The 22,502-nt window shown below is 37.9% G+C and overlaps 7 protein-coding genes across 14 annotated transcripts; 6 read left to right on the top strand and 1 right to left on the bottom strand.

The window, feature by feature from the left end:
* The first annotated feature begins 75 nt into the window (after window positions 1-75).
* Window positions 76-7,501, top strand: LOC18029280 (copper-transporting ATPase PAA1, chloroplastic). Of its 5 annotated transcripts, XM_024149468.1 has the most exons (17): window positions 77-623; window positions 704-757; window positions 916-1,069; window positions 2,130-2,204; window positions 2,294-2,571; window positions 2,979-3,206; window positions 3,436-3,534; window positions 3,694-3,843; window positions 4,071-4,217; window positions 4,482-4,532; window positions 4,615-4,772; window positions 5,014-5,146; window positions 5,210-5,307; window positions 5,663-5,909; window positions 6,181-6,384; window positions 6,839-6,919; window positions 7,022-7,501. In XM_024149468.1, exons 1-17 carry the CDS (start codon window positions 156-158, stop codon window positions 7,247-7,249), a joined length of 2,853 nt encoding a protein of 950 aa, XP_024005236.1. In that variant the 5' UTR covers window positions 77-155; the 3' UTR covers window positions 7,250-7,501. The 5 variants fall into 5 exon arrangements, 4 of the variants coding, with proteins under 4 accessions (XP_024005237.1, XP_024005238.1, XP_024005236.1 ...); XR_002896822.1 differs by lacking the exons at window positions 5,210-5,307; window positions 5,663-5,909; window positions 6,181-6,384; window positions 6,839-6,919; window positions 7,022-7,501 and having other exon boundaries at window positions 76-623; window positions 3,696-3,843; XM_024149469.1 differs by lacking the exons at window positions 3,694-3,843; window positions 4,071-4,217; window positions 4,482-4,532; ... (5 more) ...; window positions 6,839-6,919; window positions 7,022-7,501 and adding an exon at window positions 3,654-3,674 and having other exon boundaries at window positions 76-623.
* Window positions 7,502-7,551: 50 nt separating this feature from the next.
* On the bottom strand, window positions 7,552-11,834 carry LOC18029279 (potassium transporter 13). Of its 2 annotated transcripts, XM_024149472.1 has the most exons (11): window positions 11,818-11,834; window positions 11,358-11,716; window positions 10,935-11,163; window positions 10,598-10,846; window positions 10,396-10,446; window positions 10,008-10,268; window positions 9,838-9,890; window positions 9,621-9,735; window positions 9,250-9,504; window positions 8,467-8,989; window positions 7,840-8,380 (listed from the first exon to the last, which is right to left on the bottom strand). In XM_024149472.1, the coding sequence occupies exons 2-11, from the start codon at window positions 11,646-11,648 to the stop codon at window positions 7,840-7,842; spliced, it is 2,568 nt and encodes an 855-aa protein (XP_024005240.1). In that variant the 5' UTR covers window positions 11,649-11,716; window positions 11,818-11,834. The 2 variants fall into 2 exon arrangements, with proteins under 2 accessions (XP_006412346.1, XP_024005240.1); XM_006412283.2 differs by lacking the exon at window positions 11,818-11,834 and having other exon boundaries at window positions 7,552-8,380; window positions 11,358-11,648.
* A 124-nt stretch (window positions 11,835-11,958) lies between these two features.
* LOC18029278 lies at window positions 11,959-14,978 on the top strand. Of its 2 annotated transcripts, none has more exons than XM_006412281.2 (11): window positions 11,959-12,261; window positions 12,357-12,400; window positions 12,788-12,868; window positions 13,095-13,202; window positions 13,461-13,552; window positions 13,709-13,783; window positions 13,867-13,936; window positions 14,166-14,267; window positions 14,354-14,462; window positions 14,553-14,615; window positions 14,696-14,978. In XM_006412281.2, the coding sequence occupies exons 1-11, from the start codon at window positions 12,057-12,059 to the stop codon at window positions 14,809-14,811; spliced, it is 1,065 nt and encodes a 354-aa protein (XP_006412344.1). In that variant the 5' UTR covers window positions 11,959-12,056; the 3' UTR covers window positions 14,812-14,978. The 2 variants fall into 2 exon arrangements, with proteins under 2 accessions (XP_006412344.1, XP_006412345.1); XM_006412282.2 differs by having other exon boundaries at window positions 14,693-14,978.
* A 434-nt stretch (window positions 14,979-15,412) lies between these two features.
* LOC18029277 lies at window positions 15,413-16,774 on the top strand. The gene is made up of 2 exons (XM_006412280.2): window positions 15,413-15,803; window positions 15,895-16,774. The coding sequence occupies exons 1-2, from the start codon at window positions 15,482-15,484 to the stop codon at window positions 15,915-15,917; spliced, it is 345 nt and encodes a 114-aa protein (XP_006412343.1). The 5' UTR covers window positions 15,413-15,481; the 3' UTR covers window positions 15,918-16,774.
* LOC112082213 lies at window positions 16,289-16,782 on the top strand. The gene has a single exon (XM_024149627.1). The coding sequence runs from the start codon at window positions 16,362-16,364 to the stop codon at window positions 16,653-16,655; it is 294 nt and encodes a 97-aa protein (XP_024005395.1). The 5' UTR covers window positions 16,289-16,361; the 3' UTR covers window positions 16,656-16,782.
* An 846-nt stretch (window positions 16,783-17,628) lies between these two features.
* LOC18029276 (RING-H2 finger protein ATL52) lies at window positions 17,629-20,399 on the top strand. The gene is given in 4 exon segments (XM_024148906.1): window positions 17,629-17,745; window positions 17,747-19,377; window positions 20,086-20,254; window positions 20,341-20,399. Coding segments are annotated over 2 exon segments (1,113 nt in total). The 3' UTR covers window positions 18,743-19,377; window positions 20,086-20,254; window positions 20,341-20,399.
* On the top strand, window positions 19,263-22,257 carry LOC18029275 (beta carbonic anhydrase 5, chloroplastic). Of its 2 annotated transcripts, XM_006412277.2 has the most exons (9): window positions 20,087-20,254; window positions 20,341-20,399; window positions 20,632-20,796; window positions 20,921-20,969; window positions 21,065-21,178; window positions 21,259-21,312; window positions 21,552-21,634; window positions 21,719-21,824; window positions 21,906-22,257. In XM_006412277.2, exons 1-9 carry the CDS (start codon window positions 20,090-20,092, stop codon window positions 22,104-22,106), a joined length of 996 nt encoding a protein of 331 aa, XP_006412340.2. In that variant the 5' UTR covers window positions 20,087-20,089; the 3' UTR covers window positions 22,107-22,257. The 2 variants fall into 2 exon arrangements, with proteins under 2 accessions (XP_006412341.1, XP_006412340.2); XM_006412278.2 differs by lacking the exons at window positions 20,087-20,254; window positions 20,341-20,399 and adding an exon at window positions 19,263-19,377.
* The last annotated feature ends 245 nt before the right edge of the window (window positions 22,258-22,502 follow it).

Raw genomic sequence — 22,502 nt, 5'->3', positions numbered from 1 at the left:
AATATTTGACCACGAAAAGTCTGTCCATTTTTGTTGTGAAATTTTGACTATAATACACATTCTTCGAACCTTTTGACAAAACCAAGATTTGGAAAAACTCTGAATGCGAGTTCACACCTGACACCACTCGTTTAGAGATTACGGAGCCACTTCCAATGGAGTCTACACTCTCCGCTTTCTCGGCGACAGCCATGGCAAGAACTGGTGGTGGTTCTTCATTACCTCTCCTCACTATTTCTAAAGCTCTTAACCGTCACTTCTCCGGCGCCAGACACCTCCATCCTCTGTTGCTCGCTCGCTCTTCTCCCGCCGTGCGACGTTTTAATGCCACTCGCTTTTCTTCCTCGAATTCGCTTTGTTATTCTTCCGCTTTGCGAAGCTTGGGAGCTGCTGTCTTGCCGGTAATCCGACGCCGGTTGCAGTGTCTGTCGAGCTCATCGCCTTCTTTCAGGAGTGTCTCAAGTGGTGGCGGCGGTGCTGGATTCGGCGGGTATAATGGTGGAAGCGGCGGTGGAGGTGGCGGAGGAGGATCGGAGAGTGGTGATTCAAAGTCAAAACTGGGTGCTGGGGCAAGTGACAGTGTCTCCGTTCCGTCGTCTGATATCATTATTCTCGATGTTGGAGTAGGTTCCTTATCTCTCTCTTCTCTATTCTTGATGATTTTGAATTCATGTCAATAATGTTATGGTACTCAAAATTGAAGGGGATGACATGTGGAGGTTGTTCTGCTAGTGTGAAGAAAATACTGGAAAGCCAAGTAAGTGTCAAGATTTTTACTTTTCTTGCTCTTTTTCTGCTTCTCTCAGGCTAAGACCAAATTGGTGTCTTCTTGTCTCGGAGAATGGTTGCTTGCCCGATTATTTTTTGATTGAAAAAGCCTCTCTTTTCTCTTTTCTCTTTTTCTTTCATGTATAGCCTCAAGTTGCTTCTGCTAGTGTTAATCTCACCACCGAGACAGCAATAGTGTGGCCTGTACCGGAAGCTAAAAGTGTACCTGATTGGCAGAAGACTTTAGGCGAGACGCTTGCAAATCATCTGACCAATTGCGGCTTTCAGTCTACTCCTCGAGGTGAGAGAGGGTGCATTTAGGTCTCTTTGTAGACTCAGTCTTGTTTGTTTCTTTGACGCAGTTCCTGCATGCTATCTTTATTTTGTGTTTCAAGTATTTTTGAACTTATCGCACTCTAGTGTCTAGGGAATACAGTTCCTTTGGAATCAATCAGGTAACTAATCTGGAGATGAAAGTTTACCGTTTGATGATATTATAGTGTGCCGTATACTCCCCCTAAATGGTTAAACCTTTGATGTATTTTGTTTGGAAATATAGTGCCATAATTATTAGTGTTTCAGTAATGTTAATTGAGTGAAGTAAAATCAAAAATCTCATCATCTTTTTGCAAATCCGGTGGATACTTGTGGGGTAGGGGAAGTTCCTGAAGATATTGCAGGAGAGTTTGCACCTTGATAGTTCAAAAGATTTCTTCAGCAGCAATCATTATTGTTATGGTATGTTCTTTGTTTGAAGGGATTTGAAATTGTCAATTAATGATTTGAGTCTATTGTGGATTGGTTTTACGTCTGCTAACTTGATTATTTCTCCTTAAACAGATGATTAAGAGCAGCTGCTAATGGCGAATGGATTGTAAACATAAGTTTCTGTGCTAGTGGTTCCATTTATGTAGAATTTTTTCTCAGTCTTTGTGACAAATTAATTACCTGAAGGCCATGTATTTGTCTTATGTTTCCCATTGCTGACATGCCTTCTCTGAACCAGACAATATTACTCTGAAATGATGATCTTGTTCTCTAATGGTCGATTTTCCGAAAGCATACATTGAAAGCTGTAAACTTTAAAGGCATTGGATTTATGTTTTGATTGTGGACCTACATTCAGTCATGGTTTCTAAACTGACATGTCCACTCGATACATCATTTCAACATTGATTAGTCACAAACTCTTTTTCTATGTACTTTTGTAATTGGTTTATTTTGCTACCTCTTATCTTAGAGTATGATTTTTTTTTTACATATTAAGTTTTACCCAGAAAGATTCAGTTGTCTTTTCTGAGTCAGTATACTTTACTGTTGTCTTTCTTGGTATGAGCACTAAGTATCTATCTTTGTTCCAGATTTGGTGACAGAGAATTTCTTCAAAGTTTTCGAAACCAAGACAAAAGACAAGCAGGCTCGCTTAAGAGAGAGTGGTAAAATGTGTCCCCCGAAATTGTATATGTTGTCATAGGAAATTGATGTTTTGTTTCTAATATTTGTACATCTCTTGACTGCTTTACAGGCCGCGAGCTTGCTGTTTCATGGGCCCTATGTGCTGTATGCTTGGTTGGGCATTTGACTCACTTTCTAGGTGTTAATGCTCCTTGGCTTCATGCAATCCATTCAACGGGATTTCATGTGTCCTTATGTTTGATTACATTGCTTGGTCCTGGGCGCAAGCTAGTACTTGATGGTGTCAAGAGCCTTTTAAAAGGTTCGCCAAACATGAACACGCTAGTTGGTCTTGGCGCTTTGTCATCATTTTCTGTTAGCTCACTGGCAGCCCTGATTCCAAAATTGGTAACTTAACTACCCTTTCCCTCACGCCCTCTATTTTTCAGATGAAGGAAAGAATTTTTGTTGTGAGTTAAAAATTTCTAGATGGGTCATTCACTAATGAAGCTTTTATTCAATTCTGAACAAATTTTTGATCTAAAGATAATATATGCAGCTACCTTTACCCTTGCATACTTGATTACCATAATCAACTTTCTCATTTAGCTCAGATTGCTTGTGTCGACATCACTCTGCCATTTTACTTTAGTATATTTTTATATCAACTACATTGTAATACTGCGTCTTAAATTTCTTTCTGGATCTTTTTCCCTGTAAGCTAGAAGTATTTAAGATCTTCACCTCCATATCTGTATTGGCTCTTGCGATTGATGGCTGATATTATAAACCTGTAAAACTGTTTTGACATCCAGGGCTGGAAGACATTTTTTGAGGAACCAGTTATGTTAATAGCTTTTGTATTGCTGGGAAGGAATCTTGAACAGAGAGCTAAAATAAAAGCCACCAGTGATATGACTGGCCTTCTGAGTGTTTTGCCTTCAAAAGCTCGCCTTCTTCTTCATGGTGATCTGCAGAATTCAACTGTTGAGGTTCCTTGTAATAGTCTCTCTGTCGGCGATCTAGTCGTCATACTACCAGGAGTAAGAAGAGAGAACTTTCATTCTCATGCATAGTATGTTGTTGTTTTCCCATTTAGTGATATTTATTGCAAGGGATGTTTTTGTTTCACATATAGCTTTAAGAATCTTGTTAACCTGCTATTCTTATGCAAACAAATTGTCTATTAGGAGGAAAAACAACTTATGTTTATGTTCTTATTCATGAATCCTTGTCATTGACACATGGGTTTTGTTCTCCGTATTTACCAAGGATCGAGTTCCAGCAGATGGTATTGTCAAGTCAGGTAGAAGCACCATTGATGAGTCAAGTTTCACAGGTGAACCATTGCCAGTGACAAAAGAGCCAGGGGTAACTATCTACTCCAACCTTATCTATATCATCACGAATTTTTTGGTTGTCTCTGTGCACTAATTATATAAGATTTCATTAACTTTGGAAAATTATTTTGCTCATGGTAATTTCTGTAGATGTAACTCAAGTTTTTTGTGAAAAATTATTTTGGGCTAGAGTCAAGTGGCAGCTGGATCTATAAACCTGAATGGAACTCTTACTGTCGAAGTGCATAGATCAGGGGGCGAAACTGCAGTCGGGGACATTATTCGCCTGGTTGAAGAGGCTCAGAGTAGAGAAGCACCAGTACAGCAGTTGGTTGACAAGGTCTCTCCTCTATTCCCTAGTGCAATTTAATATCAATTTGGACTGACCTTGGTTTCCCTTGGAATATTGGGGAGCATAAGAATTTCATATTTGCATAGACATGGATATTTGTAGAAGAAGACATTTTTTTTTTTTGGTTGGTTGGCTTTGAGTCGATTATTACCAATTTGCATTTATTTTCATATTTGGATATAAACAGGAAGAATGGTTTTTTCTGGCAATTACAGGTTGCAGGGCGCTTCACGTATGGAGTGATGGCACTCTCTGCGGCTACATTTACATTCTGGAATCTATTTGGTACACATATTCTTCCGCCTGCCTTGCATAATGGGAGCCCAATGTCTTTGGCCCTTCAACTATCTTGCAGCGTTCTGGTATGCTTCTAATACATATTTTTAAGTTAAACGTTAATACATTATGAGATCAAGCATGTGCAAAAAAGCTTTGAAAGTGTATACAACCACCTCAACTGCAACCCATGATGTTAAATTTAGAGTGGATATGACGATAGTTTGTGTTTCACTTTTGACTCTAATTGAACCTTGGTAATTTAGATTGATAAAAGCAAGGAAGGCTTAAAAAGAGTTTCTCAGTCTTTAATCAATCATGCTTTCTGACAGTCCTTTACTTGGATACAGGTTGTGGCTTGTCCTTGCGCCCTTGGGTTGGCAACACCAACTGCAATGCTGGTAATTTTTCTCCTTAATAAACACTTTTTTTTTCTATGAATCAGACAGAGTAAGATGTTGAAGACCTTGATATATTCTTTAGGTTGGTACATCATTAGGAGCAAGAAGAGGATTACTTCTTCGTGGTGGTGATATTCTTGAAAAGTTTTCCTCAGTTGATACTGTTGTCTTCGACAAAACTGGGACACTGACAAAGGGACACCCTGTTGTGACTGAAGTTATTATTCCTGAAGATCCAAGGTTAGGCTCTTTGCTGATTCGAAATATCCAATGATCTACGTGTTCTTCGAGGGTATATTGATGCTTAGATACTTTCCGTTATCTTAAATAGCAAACAATGAATATGAATGTGGAGTAAAATTAGAGGGGTTGAAGCCTTTGTACTGTTTCAAATTAGTTTTCTTGTTTTTTTTTTGTAAGTTCTCCCACATACTTTCTGTGTTTTGTGAAAACAGATCTGACTCCTCATGTTCTTACGCAGACACAATTTGAATGGTACTTGGTCGGAAGTTGAGGTTTTGATGTTAGCAGCTGCTGTTGAATCAAACACTACTCACCCTGTTGGGAAAGCGATTATAAAAGCAGTCCGGGCTCGTAATTGTCAAACTATGAAGGTAGGACTGTAAATGTTAATTATTTCACTAGTTTAATGAAGTTAATGAACTCCATCGCTGCAGGCAGAGGACGGAACATTTACTGAAGAACCAGGGTCTGGCGCTGTTGCTATTGTCAACAATAAGAGGGTTACAGTTGGGACCCTAGAGTGGGTTCAGAGGTATAAATGTTCATCCTTTTTTTTATGAAGTTGTCTTTTATCTAGTTTAGGATATTTTGGCACCTGATAAGTTATTTTAGTCTAATATAACTTTCATGTTAGTATAATTATAACACCGTTTATGCATTTTCGTTGATGATGAGGTACCTCGCCACAAATCAAGATTGTACATATCTATGTTTTTCTTCATAGGATTATAATTATCTAACCATAAAGTATTTGCAGGACATGCGAGGCTTGATAATGAATAAATAATACATGATGAAGAATGTCTAACCAAGCATAGTGATGTTGCAGGAATTTAATTTGAAATAGATAGAAGCTTCTCTTTTTAATTCACTTTTGCGCTATGCAGACATGGAGCCACCGGGAACTCATTGCATCCATTTGAAGAGCATGAATATAACAACCAGTCTGTTGTGTATATTGGGGTGGATAATACACTTGCTGCAGTCATCCGTTTTGAGGATAAAATCAGGGAAGATGCTGCTCAAGTTGTTGAGAATTTGACTCGCCAGGGAATTGATGTGTACATGCTGTCCGGTGACAAGAGGAATGCTGCCAATTATGTAGCTTCTGTCGTAGGAATTGATCAAGAACGGGTATGTTCTTTTCTTTACATGGATCGATTAAACTTCTATCGGAGTTTTGGCATGCATGGCTTGCTAAAAAGTGGTATTTGGCGATTATTAAGTCATATCGGTGATTGAGCTGTAGGCATAGACCTTCGTTTTGAACAATTTTAAATTTTTTCCTACTGACTATCATTCGTCAGATATATCCTGAAATATCCTTAATCCCGTACAAATTACACATGTATTTATATGATAATGTAGTGCCAAAAGACGATGCCTGATGTAAATTATCTTATAGGTTATAGCAGGAGTTAAACCAGCAGAGAAAAAGAATTTTATCAGTGAACTTCAGAAAAATAAGAAGATTGTTGCAATGGTGGGCGATGGAATAAATGATGCTGCAGCTCTGGCATCATCTGATGTTGGAGTGGCCATGGGCGGTGGTGCAGGAGCAGCCAGTGAGGTGTCACCCATTGTCTTGATGGGAAATCGATTAACACAGGTTTCTCATATTGTCCCAATGATTTTTTCATTTTTTTTTGTTCGAAATAGAGCGATCTCTGATTGATTGCTACTTCAAGTTATACAGAGTGCCATACTGATCCGATATCTGCTATTTAGTGCAAGTAAACTTAGTTTGAAGGCATAATGAGATGTAACACATGGTAGTACCCAGCTGCTTATTACTTTCAGGAAGAACTAGTTTGTCTGACAGTAGTCATGTATACAACAATGTACAAACTAAAGTTAACTTCAGATGAAACTAAGCACATGTTTTTAAGATTTGTGGTGTTGTCATTATTCATCTTCATCTAGTTGTATGATGTTTTATCAATGCGTAAAATTGCTGGTCAAGGAAACTATATTTTCTTACTGAATCAACGTTTATAGATGCTTCCTTTTGGCTTTCAAGAATTTGGACACATGTAGTTAGTAGTTACATGATTTCTACGCAGTTGCTTGATGCGTTGGAGCTAAGTCGGCAAACCATGAAGACCGTGAAGCAAAATCTTTGGTGGGCATTTGGATACAACATTGTAAGTTGTTTTTCATGTTGGATATTCTTGCTTTGATATGCAGAATGAATATCTAATGAGTCACAATGTCTCCTGTTTTATTTAATGAAAAAAATTATACAGGTAGGAATCCCAATTGCGGCTGGAGTGTTGTTGCCAATGACTGGAACCATGTTGACTCCATCAATGGCTGGGGCTCTCATGGGTGTAAGCTCTCTCGGTGTCATGACTAATTCTTTACTTCTGAGGTACAGATTCTTCTCGAACCGAAAAGACAAAAATGTCAAATGGGAACCAAAAGAGGGAGCAAAGCAACCACATGAGAATACAAGATGGAAGGAAAGCTCTTAAACCTGTCATTTCCGCTATGTTGAGGCACGGTAGCATGAGTTTTGCAGAGATGGGTCTCTTTTAAGTATTTGTGTCAAAATTTTCAGCGAATTATTTTGGTCGGGTTTGGTAGGGTAATGATAATTTGTACTTAAACGAGAATCATCTCATCATGTAAATTTTCAAACAATTCGTTGAGCTTGTAACTTCTAGACACAATAACACATTTCAGACCCTAGATAGTAGATTGGCTTCGACCTTTTTATAGTTTTATGTCAGTGCCTTTGAGTCTCTGGAATTTGATTTTGTGTAAAAGCTATATAAATAAGGAAGGCAAAAACTCATTGCCAAAGCAAGCCCTTCATTATACAATTCCAGTGCAATACACAGTCTGGAACGAGCCAGTACAAATCAATCAATAAAAGAACAAACACAAAAATTCATCTTGTTTCTCCTATACTTTTGTAACCAATCACACTTATGAAACAATGAGTAAAAGAAACAAAAAAATCTCTCTCCTGAATTGGTTTGTCTTTCGTGTTCCTCAATTTGCTCGTAGATGAGAACCAGTCGATTGATCGGTGTGCTTGCAGATCCGCACAAAAACCGGTTCATACCATATAAGTCATCCCAACTTGCATCAAATGCGAATGTGGAACGCTTAGGTTTGTTATCCCTCTTCTGGAGTTCTTCCTCAAGAAAGCATACATGTAATTTATTACCAGCTTCTTCAGAAACCAAGAATCCTTTGTAGCCCTTATATCCCCATGTCCCAGTAGATACACTACCCCTGACTCTTTGGCTTTGTGTATAAACGACAATTCTTTTTCTAAACCCTGCTCCACATCCAACGCTGTTGTTTGATTTGAAGGACCTGCTGCAAAATCCATGCTGGTCTTTCTTTTCTCTGAGAGTCGATTGTTTGACTCCATGTGCTCAGCCAAGAGAGGCACTCCTAGTGAATACACACTTCCATTGGGTGCTATCAAAACTCTGGACAGAGTCATGTCATCCTCGGAATCTGTATTATGGTCTCCGTCACTCTCAAGTTGACGCTCCTGCGCTTCCTTACGTATAAATTTCTCTAGACTCTCAATCAGTATTTGCTCAAACGCCTGGTGATTTTCCTTCCGCACATCTTTGTATCCATACCTGATTTAACCACGTGAAAAACAGAGCAATTTATACATGTTATAAAAAAAGTAAAATTGTCTATTAAAAATTGTTGCTTTGTTTACCTGGCAACACAGCGGAATAAGTGATAGCTTCTTGGACAGACACGTCTGAAAAGAAACCTCTCAGTCTGAGGCACGCTTGGAACAGGGACATACTTTATACACACAAAGATAACCATTGAATGGATTGCAGGAAGGGTGGTTAGAAAATGACCAAATATTGCCGGAACTCCTTTTGCTAGTTCGTTATAAAGAAGACCAATACCGGGTGCTCTTATAGTCCCAAGATTACTGCCCAGTTCTCGCAGTAGTTCCATTGGTAGTTTTTTCTGAACTTCGGTTTCATACTTGAGTTTACTCCCGTAGTTCCAAACGAACATTATGAAAAACATGATCGTAGCAAAAACCAGGATTATCCAACTTCCGTCAGCCACACTTGATAGAACTGATGAGAAGAAAATCATTTCAACTCCTAGTGAAACAACTGCAAACAAGCCCACGACTATGATGTTCGTCTGCCAGATAAGAAGCATGATAAGGGTCACCAAAATTGTTGTAGTCATCATAATTCCTAGCTCTGCGACGCCTGAAAAAACCAATCAAAACCAGAGGCATGAATATGTCTAGGACTAATGGACACGGCACACAGAAAAAAAAAAAGTTCATAGAAAAGGGAAAAAATGAAGAACACTGACGATAAATAAATCATCATAACAGGCAAACATTAAACATCATGAACCAGAAATTGAGTTTCAATATACTGTAATCGTAATACAAATTAAGAGTAACTAAAATGGGTTTTAGCCAAATTGCCCCAAATTATATGCTACGAGAAGGAAATATTACCATATGCATTTCCAATCATGAAGATGTTTGAGATAGAGCAGACAACGATCAGGCACACCACCAAAAGGAACCAGTTTAGAACCGGTATATATATCTGTCCAATGAATTTCTTTGAGGTGTGAATGATTTTAAGACGTGGGAAACAGCCTAATGCTATCGATTGTTTGATGCATGTAAATGTGGCTGTTGTCATTGCACGACTGGCAATTAGAGCAGCAAGATTAGAAATGAGAAAGACTGGCCAGAATATAGAACCTGAAAATCAAAGTGGAATACACAATTAGAAACATCAAATGAGCGATAAAATCAAGCCAGCAATGAAGGAATACCCTTGTTGATCCTGACGTACAGAGGAAGCTAGTGGATCTTACTTGGAACTGACGAGAAGAAAGCATTTCCAGAATGGCTGAAATTTTCAGAAAGGTATGCGGCTTGACCCAAATAACCCAACAAGAGGCAAGGTAACACCAGAAGTGTAAAAGTAAGCTGCAGAAAAACATTACCACTGAATCAAAATTCCAGATGACGAAAAAAGACAACCATAACAAGAACAGAAGCAAGAAATGAGTATCTATCTCCTTAAACTACCTGGACCGAGTGAACAGAAAAATAGCTAAGATCTGCAAACATTGCCTCCGATCCTGAGAAGATCCGCATGTATAGATATGAGCAATGACATTCCAATTAGTCAAAAAAGGTCATTCAATATACCTAAGCTTTTTAAAAGTCTATCCCATATCCCAGAATATGAAATTTACCAGTTGCACAGAGGATGCAACCCCCAAGCGCATACCACGCATTAACAGAGTTTCTCTTGAAAAAGAAATAGATGTGTGCAGGATTGAACGCTCTGAAAACGCTGCTGTCATATTTAACCAGGTTATATATCCCAATGCCCGCAAGACAGAAAAACCATAGAAGTAAAGCAGGACCCAAAGCAAGTCCCAATTTGCTGGCTCCATATTTTTGTACGCTGAACAAAATCACAAGGAAGCTGACTGATATCATGACCACCTGATCTGCAAATGAACCCACAGTTAGAGTTATTTAATATCCAGAGAAGATTTAACAAGAAGTAAAAGACAAACGATATCATGCTCATGAAAATAATCAGGCTAACGAAGGTCAACTACAATTACGAGTTACCTTGCTCTATAGCACCAACTCCAACCTTCAGACCACCAACAGCAGACATTACTGCGTCCAAAAGGAGGTTATAGTTAAAGGCAGAACCATTATACATATCGACCACAGGATAATGTCAAACCATCATCTGCCAACAAATGATTAATTATGCAATAATGAATGATGCTTTCAAAATATTTTTTTCCCTATAATTGATATATACCTGACATTGCAGGCGTAACAACAGCATCAGCAATTACCATAGCAGTGCCGGCAAGAACTAAAACCAGAAGAAGCTTTTTCAAGATCATTGACGCCTCAAGTTTTTCTTTTATTATCAAGGATCTTTCAAGTTCTGGAGATGGAACCTTCAAGCCAAAGCCTGATATGCGAGCATCTGATGGAAGTTGATTTGGGATAAGGCTAACATTTGCGTGCCTACAGATTAACGAATACAAAGCAAAAGTACCCCCTGCAGTTCATTTACAGAAATTAAGGATTTTTCTTGCAAAAACAAAAAAACTCAATTTACAACAGTTAGGGGGAAAAAAAGGAAATACCTTCACCATCGTCGTTGGCCCAAAGAACAAAATGTACATACTTTACAAGAGGGAACAATATTAAAGTGTATATAACCAATGACAAGGCTCCAATTATATCGTCTTTCTCGTTAATCGGAGATCTGTTGAACATGACACTGAAGGTGTACAATGGACTTGTTCCAATATCACCAAATACAACCCCTAGAGTCTGCAAAGCAAGTACGAGTTTCCTTCCTATGCTAGAATCCTGCAAAAACAGATAAGCGAGTTCTTAAAACACTAGCATAAACAAAATGCCATCAAAGAACTTGTTACTTTTCTAAGAAAAAGTAAATAGAATCAACTAGCTCTCGAGAAAGCTAGCTTTGGTAATCAGATCGACAAGAAGAAGGCACATCAAGCCACCAAAGGATAAGGTGTAAGGTAGTAATAGATGGTAACCTCGATTTCGTTTTTCTGAGTTCCAGGGATTTCAAGTGCGTCGACATCGAAAGAGTCAACGGCAGGGCTAGTTCGAATCAAACGCTGCTCCACATTGTCGTCCTCGTCGTCGGAATCCATCTCCGCGTCTCGATGCTCGTCATATCCCTCGTTGTCGTAATCATCATCGTCATAATCATTCTTCTCATCGAATACCCAGCGCGACATTGACGTCGTCGAATCGTCTCCGGTCATCTCCTCATCCATTTCAGACCCGGCGCCTCCACTGCTTTCTTCATCCACGTTCCACATCAAATCCCGTCGGAAGAAAACACTAACACGTGAAGGTAGATCTCAGGATTGTGATTCAGATTCGTAATCTGATCCAACGAAACAAAATAAGAAACGGTGTTTCAGAGAATTGAGAGAGAGAGAGATGATGATGATGATCTACAATGGCACGAATGAGAAAGAAGCTTACACGTGTACTATCGGGCTTCAATTCGAGAATCTGTCTCAGACCGGGTGGTCACGGATTTAAGGATAAATCAATTTTAAAAGAAACGAGCTAAACCGGGTCGTCGTCTTGTCAAAATTGGATTATTTCATAATGTCTGTCACCAAGTTGAAGAATGAAGAAGAAGAGTAAGCGTTGCGTCTACGACTGTTCTTCTACACTTCACAAGATCAGAGAGAGAGAAGAAACGAGAGTCAACAGTCATGACTTGTGCTTCTTCCTCCTTGATTTCTTCGTTCTCGTATCAGTTTCGCTCACAGGAACGAAACTTTTCATCGAAAACTTCCTCTTGTATCTCGACGGGTTTAACAGGAAGGAGAGCTTTTGGATCTATCAAAGCAGCTAAAGTGACAAGCCATGAGAACCCCAGACGACGCGTTCAGAACGTAGAGGGCGATATATTTGTCGGTAAATGAAATCTGTCTACTTTAGTTTCTAAGCTAATCGAAATAAAGAGAGATCAATAACACTCTCTTTCTCTCTCTCTCATTCCATTTCCGCAGACAATACTTGTATTGATTGTGATACCTGTCGTTGGATGGTTCCGGTAAGATTTTCCTCTTCGAAATCTGTAAAGTTTCTAACTTTCTCTGCTCTGTCTCTTGTCTTGTGGGTCCTTTGGTGGTCCTTGAAATTGATGAACAGCTCCATGGATATTTGATTTGGTAGGGTAAAAGCATTAAGCATTTGGGTCAGTTTGGTTAAAGTAGTTGGGGATGTTTCATTTTGGGTATTGGGAAGTCCATGTCTTAGTCTTGACCTCCATGGACATAATAACTCTGGATCTTGGTTAGCTTTTTTTATTTGGCTTGTATTTGGCAACACTACTTCTGATATGATCACTGCCATAAGTCTAGAACACGAAATTCACTTATATCGTTTTTACATTGGTTCAGTCGATTCATAAACAGCCTCTTCTGCTTTTTCTTCACAGCAAGTATTCACCCAAGTGGACAACATGTCTGCAGTTATTAAACAACCAACCTGTGAAGAGGAAAGGCTGAGTGCTCTTCAGGTGCCCTCAATTTCCTTTTTCGTTCTGTTTTCTCTCTGATGATACTTCATTGAGTATTTTTTTTTATTTCTTTTGATGGCTTTTATGGGTACCTTTGGGTGCAAGATATATCTCATGTACTTTTGTCTGAGAATTATTCTCATGAAAAAATATCTCTTCGTGGAATTTTTATGAACAAAATTCTGTGAGGTTGGCCTGATTACTTATGGTTCCTTGTTTCTTTCAGGCCTTATTATCATGTCCGACGGGATCCATTCGCACTGAAACTCCACCTACTGACATAGGGAAAGCTCAAGAGACATTTCCACTGGCATTGGACAAAGACACACTTCCTGTAGTTTCTCATTCCTTAAGCTTTCTTTTTTTGGATGGATGTTACTTATTAGCAAGTTAACTAACTCTGCTTAGATAATTGTGAGCATACCTCGAAATTATTTTGAAATCTTGTCTTCAGGTTTTGAAAATTTTTGGGTACAATCATCTGAATTTCTTAGCTGATTAAGCTCCATTGACAATTCATTCTGAAATACTGCCCTGTTCTTATACGTTGTTTACTGTTTGGCTTCCTGCTTTAACTGCGGGTAATACTCAGGGCGTTTTTCATTGTGGGTTCCATTCCAAGAAATCTTACGGAGCAACTTCCTACTTGATCCTTCATCATGAGGGAAATATACTTGTTGATAGGTATGATATATGTCCTTGGGAGGCATCATGTATTCTTATTCCCTTTCTTGTTCAGAAGCTTATTACATTCAGGATGCAATATTTTTCTTGGTATACTTCGTTTTGTAAATTAATTTTGACACCACTGATATTCCAAGGTTTCGTTGGTCGCTGCAGTCCTAGATACGTAGAGAAGCTTGCTGGAAAGATTGAGAAGATGGGTGGTGTTCGCTACATGTTTTTGACACACAGGTAGAGTTGATAACACCAAAAGGAGAAACTTTATGTTTTCTCTTGTAGTCTCTCTGACAAAGATAAGCTACTTTATTGTTCAGGGATGATGTTGCGGATCACAAGAAATGGGCAGATCGTTTCAAGTCTACCAGAATTCTGCATTCTGAAGATGTATGTCATTGAATTTCTATCAGCTCTCTTGCTAAACTCTCCGCACATTCTTGATAGATTTTCAACATCTAGATCCTGTGAGAAAAAGCTTGCGGAGTTACAAACATCTTTGGCTGATTATATGTTCTGTAGAAGATAGAAAACGATTCTGTGGTTGGATAAATGTGAGAAAACTACCTACAGAAATAATTTTGTCACTTGATCCAGCTTTAATGACAATTGTTGTTAGGTTGAACCTTCGACCTCTCATGTGGAGTTAAAGCTAGAAGGAAGTGGACCATGGAGCCTATATGAAGATATTGAGCTTATACACACTCCTGGTCATACAGATGTAAGTATGAAAACAAATGTTTGATATTTGTTATTACAGAATTTCACTATGATCTTGGGATATAAGAGCTTTGTACAAAATCACAGGGATCAGTGTGCCTGTTCCATAAACCCCTCAAGGCATTATTCACTGGAGACCATGTAACAATGTCTGAATCTGGAATGAGCATTTTCGAGCAGTACAATCACGGTTCAGGTAAAAGACCAATCTGTTGAACTTCTTTTGATAAATGTTTTTGAATAATAGTTTAATAAAACATAATAATTGCTTTCGGTGTAATGTCAGTGCCCCTCCAGCTCAAGAACGTAGAAAGACTGATCAACCTGGATTTCAACTGGTTAATACCAGGTTAGTGCATTTTTGTTATGTGCCTATATTTTTTTATATTTAATATGGTTTTGGATTTTGATGGCGATTTTGTATAGAAGGACATGGAAGGAGAGTACATTTCAAAAATGGTGAGAAGGCGAAGATTCTGGAAGCGCTTGTTCAGAAGCACAGAGAGAAACCACTTGTTTCTTTTAGCATATCCGGGAAAGCTTGAGACATAACTTTGTATGCTTAATGTAAACCGGTGAACCAAACCTAATCAGGCCAAATGTGTGTCAGGGTTTTTGTCAAACTGGTCTGTGTGCCGGTTGTGAACTTGTTACATCATTAGCATGGATATTGGGAAAGTATCTAAAACAATAATTATAATATTTGAGCTAAATTGTTTACAAGGTAAACACATTTAATTATATTTGGTATATTTTCTTCGTCCAGGTAGCATTTTAACTCTGCTTAACGCTTGTAAACTAAAAAGAAAATCGTGAGTGGTGTATATTTATGGTTTGAAAACCTAAAATTTATGTCACCAATCTTTAAATTAACAACGCTCATGTAAAGAGAAAACAGAAATTTCGCAGCAAAAATTTATTCTTTCTACAAGATCAGCTACTCCACTAAATAAGTGGATCATCCTCCAAAAACTGCCACGAAACATTCGCACCAACAACAATATCACTCACCATAATCATTATAATAGATTTGAAAATTAAATAACAAATAATATAGAGCACTCCCTCCTCTGGTGCTCTCCACTACAACCGAGCAGAGCATTAACGTTATGCTATATATATAAATCATCGTATGACCAAATATTCACAGCATAGACTTCTTCATTACAAAGCGTTAACAAAGAAAAGAAAAAAAGACAAAAAAAGAAGAGAGAGATGGGAAGTGGAATGATATGGACAATGGTCATTGCAATAGCTTTCTTGATGATCGGTCCCGACAATATCCACGTGGCGACAGCTCAGGTCTGTGGAGCTAACCTGTCGGGACTGATGAATGAGTGTCAACGCTACGTCAGCAACGCCGGACCAAATTCTCCGCCGCCGTCTCGGTCTTGTTGTGCTTTAATCCGTCCAATCGACGTACCTTGTGCTTGCCGTTACGTTTCAAGAGATGTTACGAACTATATTGATATGGACAAAGTGGTTTACGTTGCTCGTTCTTGCGGCAAGAAGATTCCCTCCGGTTACAAATGTGGAAGTAAGTACTTTATACTTATCTTTCTTATTATTCGTTTTCGTATTTATCAAGCATACATATATCATAATTTGGATTTGAATCGTTATATTAGGTTACACAGTTCCAGCGGCTTAAAGAGGAAGGATACCAACAGACGACTTTGGATTTGCTATAAAAATTAATAAAATGTACTGTTGGTGTATTAAATAATGATGATGATGATGGGCTGTTTATTAGAGCAAATAAAATATTAGCTCCTTTAGTGTAAGCCATTGTAATGACATTAACATACCATGAATTATTAACGAAAGAAAAGAAACAAAAAAATGAAAAAGTAAATAATAAACGTGAAAGTCAAGCCCACAGGTAAAATTTTTCCTAGCAACAAAACCACGTCCAAGTTACAAATACTTGCGGCTTCTACACAGCCTTTTGTTTTCGTTCTTTATCACTTTCTTGACTCTCACCTTTATAAACCCAATCAACGCAAAGTCCAATCACATGTATATAGCTAATTCCAAAGATCAAACACATTGTTAAGAGAGATTTAGAAAAAGCGCGAAAGAGATCTAGAGAGAGATGAACGCCGGAAAGCAAGCTTCGTGGGCGGTGGCGACGGCGATCGCGGTGGTGGAAGTGCTAAAGGACCAAGGCGTTGCTCGTTGGAATTACCCTCTCCGTTTACTTAACAAAGAAGCCATGGCTCGCGTCCGTACCATTACTGTCCCATCTCGTCCCTCTCCTCTTCCTCCTCCTCCTGCGTCTTCTTCTTCTTCTTCGGCTGATTTCATCAGATCCAAACAGGCCAAGACCACATCCTTTGAGAAAGCTATTGGGCTTAGCTGCTTTGGTCCAACCACCGTTAGATTTTAGATCTCTCATTTTTGTATTGATCTATTATTCGAATTTCCGCCTAGTTCCACCAAAGCTTGAAATTGGAACCATTGTTCTCACATAACATTCATCAGCTTTAAGCAAATTTCATAAATTTTGAAATTAATATGGCCCATGGGTTTTTTATATCTATGTAGACTTGACCAAACCAAACCGGAGTGTTAAGCCGAACAAAAATACTCCTATATACTATACCATAAAGAATCTTGACTCAATAATCTCAAATAACTTTACATGACAATATGATTTGTGTTAATAATGACCCAGAAAGAAACAGATCACTGTGTCTCACAATTGCTCTTACATCAGCGGAAACAATTTTAGATTTCCTTTGATACCATTTTATTTTACTAAACAAGAAATTTTTTCAAATTTTAGACAATACTGGTTTTTTCATAAATCATTTAGACACAATAAAGTTCTATATACATATCTGCTTTTTTTAACGAATTTAAAATCAATAAAGTCCTATATAATAAATATACTGTGACAAATAAGCATATAATAGCTAGCTTTAAGCGTGTAACATCACAAAAACAACGTCTAGTCTGTGAAGTGCAAATTGCATGGTGGGACATGCTGAGAATACGCCACTTTTCTATATAGAAAAGTTTGTTCACTTCAACCATTTTAGTCAAAACCACTTTGCCAAGTTCTTAATAATCAGCCTCATTATACCAAAAACCACACACCACGCCGATAAAGTCAACAACTACCCCTAACCCTGCCACAACCTAATCAATGCAATTTTATATTAGACCGACTTGGTGTGTGTGTGATATGCTTGTTTTTTTGTTTCTTACCAATATTTATAACGATTAGACATATATTTTCAGTCTGAAATTTCTTTCATTTGTTTTTGTTGTTTTTTTTCGTCTAAATACATTTCAAAAACATTAATACTTTCAAAAACGGTAACATAATAAAAATTAATTATCTCCGTGAAATGTAGATGATGGATACCGTCAACCTACTTTTGTTGACCAAACTTATGATTCTAAAGACATGATGCAAAAGAGATAACAAAGACGAAGACTTTTCATCTGTCTTCTCTTCTATTTTTCCCTCTCTCTCTCTCTCTATCTCTCTAGCTTGTTGATGATCTTGAAGCTACAATCATGAGATTCTTCCACAGATTTATGTCGGAGGAGATGAGCAAAGAAACCTCATCGGACTCGTTATGTAACTTGAGTTGCATCGAAGAGTTAAAAGATGTAGGATCTTGTTCGTCAATTTGTCTTCACGAGTGTCCTCTCATCTGCGAGATCGTCGTAGCCACTCCACCTCCAGAGATCCACCACGACCTGGACGATAACCTAAAGAAGTTCTTACTCATCTCGGCTTTGTCTATCATCACAACTCTGTTTCTCCTTACTTTACTCCTACTCTGTTTCAAGTGGTACAACAGGAGAAGATCAATAGCTATATCAAGAAGATGGAGCATGGAGCAAGCTAGGAACTGGGATTTTGATGGACCATCACCGGTTATTGTCGATCATCCGATTTGGCATATCAAAACCATTGGTTTGAATCCAACGGTTATAAGTTCGATCAAAGTGTGCAAGTATAGCAAAAGAGACGGTATCGTGGAAGGAACGGATTGTTCGGTTTGTTTAAGCGAATTCGAAGAAGAAGAGACGCTTAGATTGTTACCAAAGTGTAGACATGCTTTTCATCTTTCTTGTATTGATACTTGGCTTAGATCACACACCAATTGCCCGCTTTGTCGTGCTCCTATTGTCGTGACCAACACGGTAAATGATGATGCTAGTGAGAGTCAAGGGGAGATGCTTGTGAGGATTCCAGAGGAAAACGGAGAAATCGATGAAGAAACAGAGAGAGATCAGGAGGAAGAAGCAGATGGGTTTGTTAGGAACGGCGAAGCAGATGAGACGCAGCAGCGAGTGAGACGATCAGTGTCGTTAGATTCGTTATCGGGTTTAAGGGTAAGTGAAGTTATTGGTGGTAGAGGAAGAGAGAAGGTGGTCAAGAGAGGTAATATTGGATCTTCCATTGTTGGGAGGTCAAGTTTCTTAAAGAGATCTATCTCTTACAATGGTAAGTAGTACTAGGCTTCGTTGCTATGGATAAAAGAAAGACTTCCCCATTAGGTTTCTTGAAGATGATGGTCAAAATGAGAAAAAGAAACAATCAAATCAAACCCGAAAGATATATAGTTTATAGACATGTATAAAAGTGAATGATTGTGAATTTTGTTCATCAAAAAGCTGCTACTCTTGTCAAGTTAAAAGAGTTCTTACAGCTTCTGCCCTCTGCTTCAGACAATAAGTATAAAATACATCAAAAGGTTCATTTTGAATGTTACTCTTTTTTTATCGTTTTCAACTACTATTGTATATCTTAGATTATATACTTAAACACAAATTCAACTGCGTTTTATGTTGATAGATTTATAGAAATTCAAATCTGTAATCAAAACTAAAGGACCATGAACTCTGTTTTTCTATGTCGAATTTCAAAACCCTGATCTTCACTTAGCAAAACAGCCCCTACTTAACGCTGCCGTTAAGTCTCCGTTAGTTCAGTAAGTACTATGAAAAATAAGAAGAAGAAAAAAAGGAAACTCATCTTCTTCATCGATATTATTGATGATTGCCTTCTTCACCGTGAAGGCGATAACTTTTCCACCAAACTTTCTCCTGAAGGAATCCTTCACTTCACCGGCTAGTCCTTCAGCCAGGTAACTCTTCTTCTTCGATGTCCCGATAACTGTTCACAGATATTCACTTTTTCAAGGAGAAATCTTCTTCTTTCCCCATTTAGTTCAGACTTCAGACCCATGTTAAAGTAGGGGTTTGGTTTTAAGCTCTCTGTACATCCGAATTCTTTCAATTGATGGTTTGATTGATGTTTTCCTGTCCACAGTTCACTCTGTATCCACGAAAATTAGGGTTTCTTATGTGAAATTTGGGAATTATTTTATTTTGTCATCTGTTTACAAATCATGCTGTTTCTTTCTCCTCGTGTTAACTTCGCGCTGTTTTTTTTGGAAAAAAATTGAAAATGACACACAAAATGAACAAGTTAGGAAAGGGATTTCATTTGTTTCATTGCTAAATACTAAAATAGTAGTAAGTTAGCAACTTATTAAATTACTTTTTGCTTACTTCAAGTTATGAATCTCTTTGATGATAGCTAGTTTCCCTGAAATTAATCATGTTAATCCTTAAAATTAAGAATTTGATTTCGAGATTTGACCAAAAAAAAAAAGAATTTGATTTCGAGACAAAATATTATACCAAATTTGAGCTAAAATAAAAGAAAAGAATTTGACTGTGGGGTCCAAAACTGACACGACACAAAAACTTTGGTTTCTCCGTCTTTGTTGGAGAAATGCATCCACATCCACTTCTTTAATTTTTTTTTTAAAGGCCTCTTTCTCTTTCAGATGAATGCTCTTCAGATGCCTTGTCCCTTGTTGTTCCAGATTCGAAATACCCAACTCCACCAACTTTTTCCTTTCTACAACCTCTTTCATGGCTGCCTCTCCCACGCACTTCTCTATCTCCCATGATCATTCTTCTTCCACGTCTCTCATTCATCTCCAAAACCAATCGGTATGTGCCAAGTCTCCCCCTTCTCTCTCTTTCTTCGACGAAATATTTGATCGTCGGTTTGTTTTTTCTCCTGCATTTTGATTCAGATCTTCAGTTCCAAGGACAGTTTAAAGAAAACCCATTTGAGATTTCCCACTTCTTCTAGGTAATTTCCGGGCTTTAGTGATTTTTCAGTTTGATACAGTTAGGATACTCATTTGAGAGATTGTAGATTTATCTGATTACTCAAACATTATGTTTCGTTTCTTTGGTTATATAAGTAGTTTGCCTTTTTTAAGATATACAAACACGGTTTGTTTTTTTATGCTTCAAATGGCAAAATCTCTGTATCATGAAAAAAAATGTGAAGATTTAGTTTATTAATGTGGTGTTTGCAGAAGAAAATCTGTGAACTTGCAACTGATGGCTTCAGGAAAGACACCTGGACTGACTCAGGAAGCTAATGACCGTACCTATGATGTTACAATTGATAGAGAAAATAACACTGATGTATTTGACGACATGAAACACCGGTTCCTCGCCTTTAAGAAGCATAAGTACATGTAAGTGACAGAGAACCAATTGCCTCAGTCTTTTGCTTTTCTTTTTTCTTCTTTTTTTCTATTTTTAATGGAAATAGTTGATGGCCTTTCTGTTACCTAACCTCATGATAATACTCTTGAGCAGGGATAACTTAGAACACTTCAAAAATCTGGCAGATGCTCAAGCTCCAAAGGTAGCTTTACACTTAACAAAAATCTTATTATTCATGGATGGCTTGAGATGTTGTTCTCTGTGGTTTAAAAATGATGCTAACAGTGTAAGCAACAGTTTCTGGTGATTGCTTGTGCAGACTCTAGGGTCTGTCCTTCTGCTGTCCTGGGATTTCAACCGGGTGAAGCATTCACTGTTCGTAATATTGCAAATCTAGTACCTTCATATGAGGTATACAAATTAGAGTAGACTGCCAATTTTTGTATTACGGGCTGGTTCACATTTGATTTAGTTGCATTTGCCTGTTGCAGTCTGGACCTACAGAAACAAAAGCTGCTCTCGAGTTCTCGGTGAACTTTCTTAATGTAAGTGTCTATGTTATTTCTTACAGTTTTTCTAAGATACACACACCTCTAAAATAAAACACATGCATGTCATTTATGTCGGCGTTTTGAAGAGTTGGTTCTTTTGACTCACTTATAAAGAACTTGAACCACTAGGGAAAAAAAATTTCAAATCTTTAAGGCACCGGAAAAACACAATTTGTAGACACATTTTTATGTATACAATCATTATGATTCTTGTGTCATTGATAAACATGTAGGTGGAGAACATCTTAGTCATTGGCCATAGCCGCTGTGGAGGAATTCAAGCTTTAATGAGCATGAAAGGCGAACCAGATTCCAGGTTATAATCACTTCTTTTTTCATTCTATCAAGAAAAGAAAAAACGTTTATTGATCTTCGCCATATCGAATTTTCCTGTTAACAGTAGTTTCATACAAAACTGGGTAATTACGGGAAAAAAGGCAAAGGAAAGTACAAAAGCTGTTGCTTCAAGCCTCCATTTTGATCACCAGTGCCAACATTGTGAAAAGGTGATGTCTATTGATAAATCAGTGTAAACGTATATCTTCTGTTAATCGATGAACTCAATATATTATGTTATAACTGTGCAGGCGTCAATAAACCATTCATTAGAAAAGCTGCTTGGTTATCCGTGGATAGAAGAAAAAGTGCGGAAGGGATCACTGTCTCTCCATGGCGGTTACTATGATTTTGTAAACTGTACATTTGAGAAGTGGACGGTTGATTATGAAGGAAGCAGAGGTAAGAAAGAAGGCAGTGGGATTGCTGTTAAAAACCGATCAGTTTGGTGATGACTAATGACCCATCTCAATCTTCATTGGGTTTTCTTTCATAATTTTGAGAACCATCAGAGACCCCTATGAAATGGGATCATCTCATGTGTTTTTGTTGCAGTTGTGTGTTGAAATCGTTTTCTAATTCTACTTCTCATTGCGGTTAAAACTTTGGGAGATACCTTAAGGGACTAACGTTTTATCATGAATGGTTTGTGACTTTGTGAAGTTATATGTTTCTTCTTTTGGTTTCCTTGACACAATCATTTTTGTCCATTGTAATGAGTTCAGAGCCATACAAAACAGAGATAAAGAAAAAACTTTAATACACCAACAGATTTAAACCCAATTTATGATGAATGGGATTATATTAACCTGATCGACATTGCAATACCAGATCGCTCAATCTTATTC

This window comes from Eutrema salsugineum, unplaced genomic scaffold (assembly GCF_000478725.1).
Source record: "Eutrema salsugineum unplaced genomic scaffold, Eutsalg1_0 scaffold_1, whole genome shotgun sequence".
In the NCBI taxonomy this organism is placed as follows: domain Eukaryota; kingdom Viridiplantae; phylum Streptophyta; class Magnoliopsida; order Brassicales; family Brassicaceae; genus Eutrema; species Eutrema salsugineum.
This window is presented reverse-complemented; position numbering and strand designations above follow the sequence as displayed.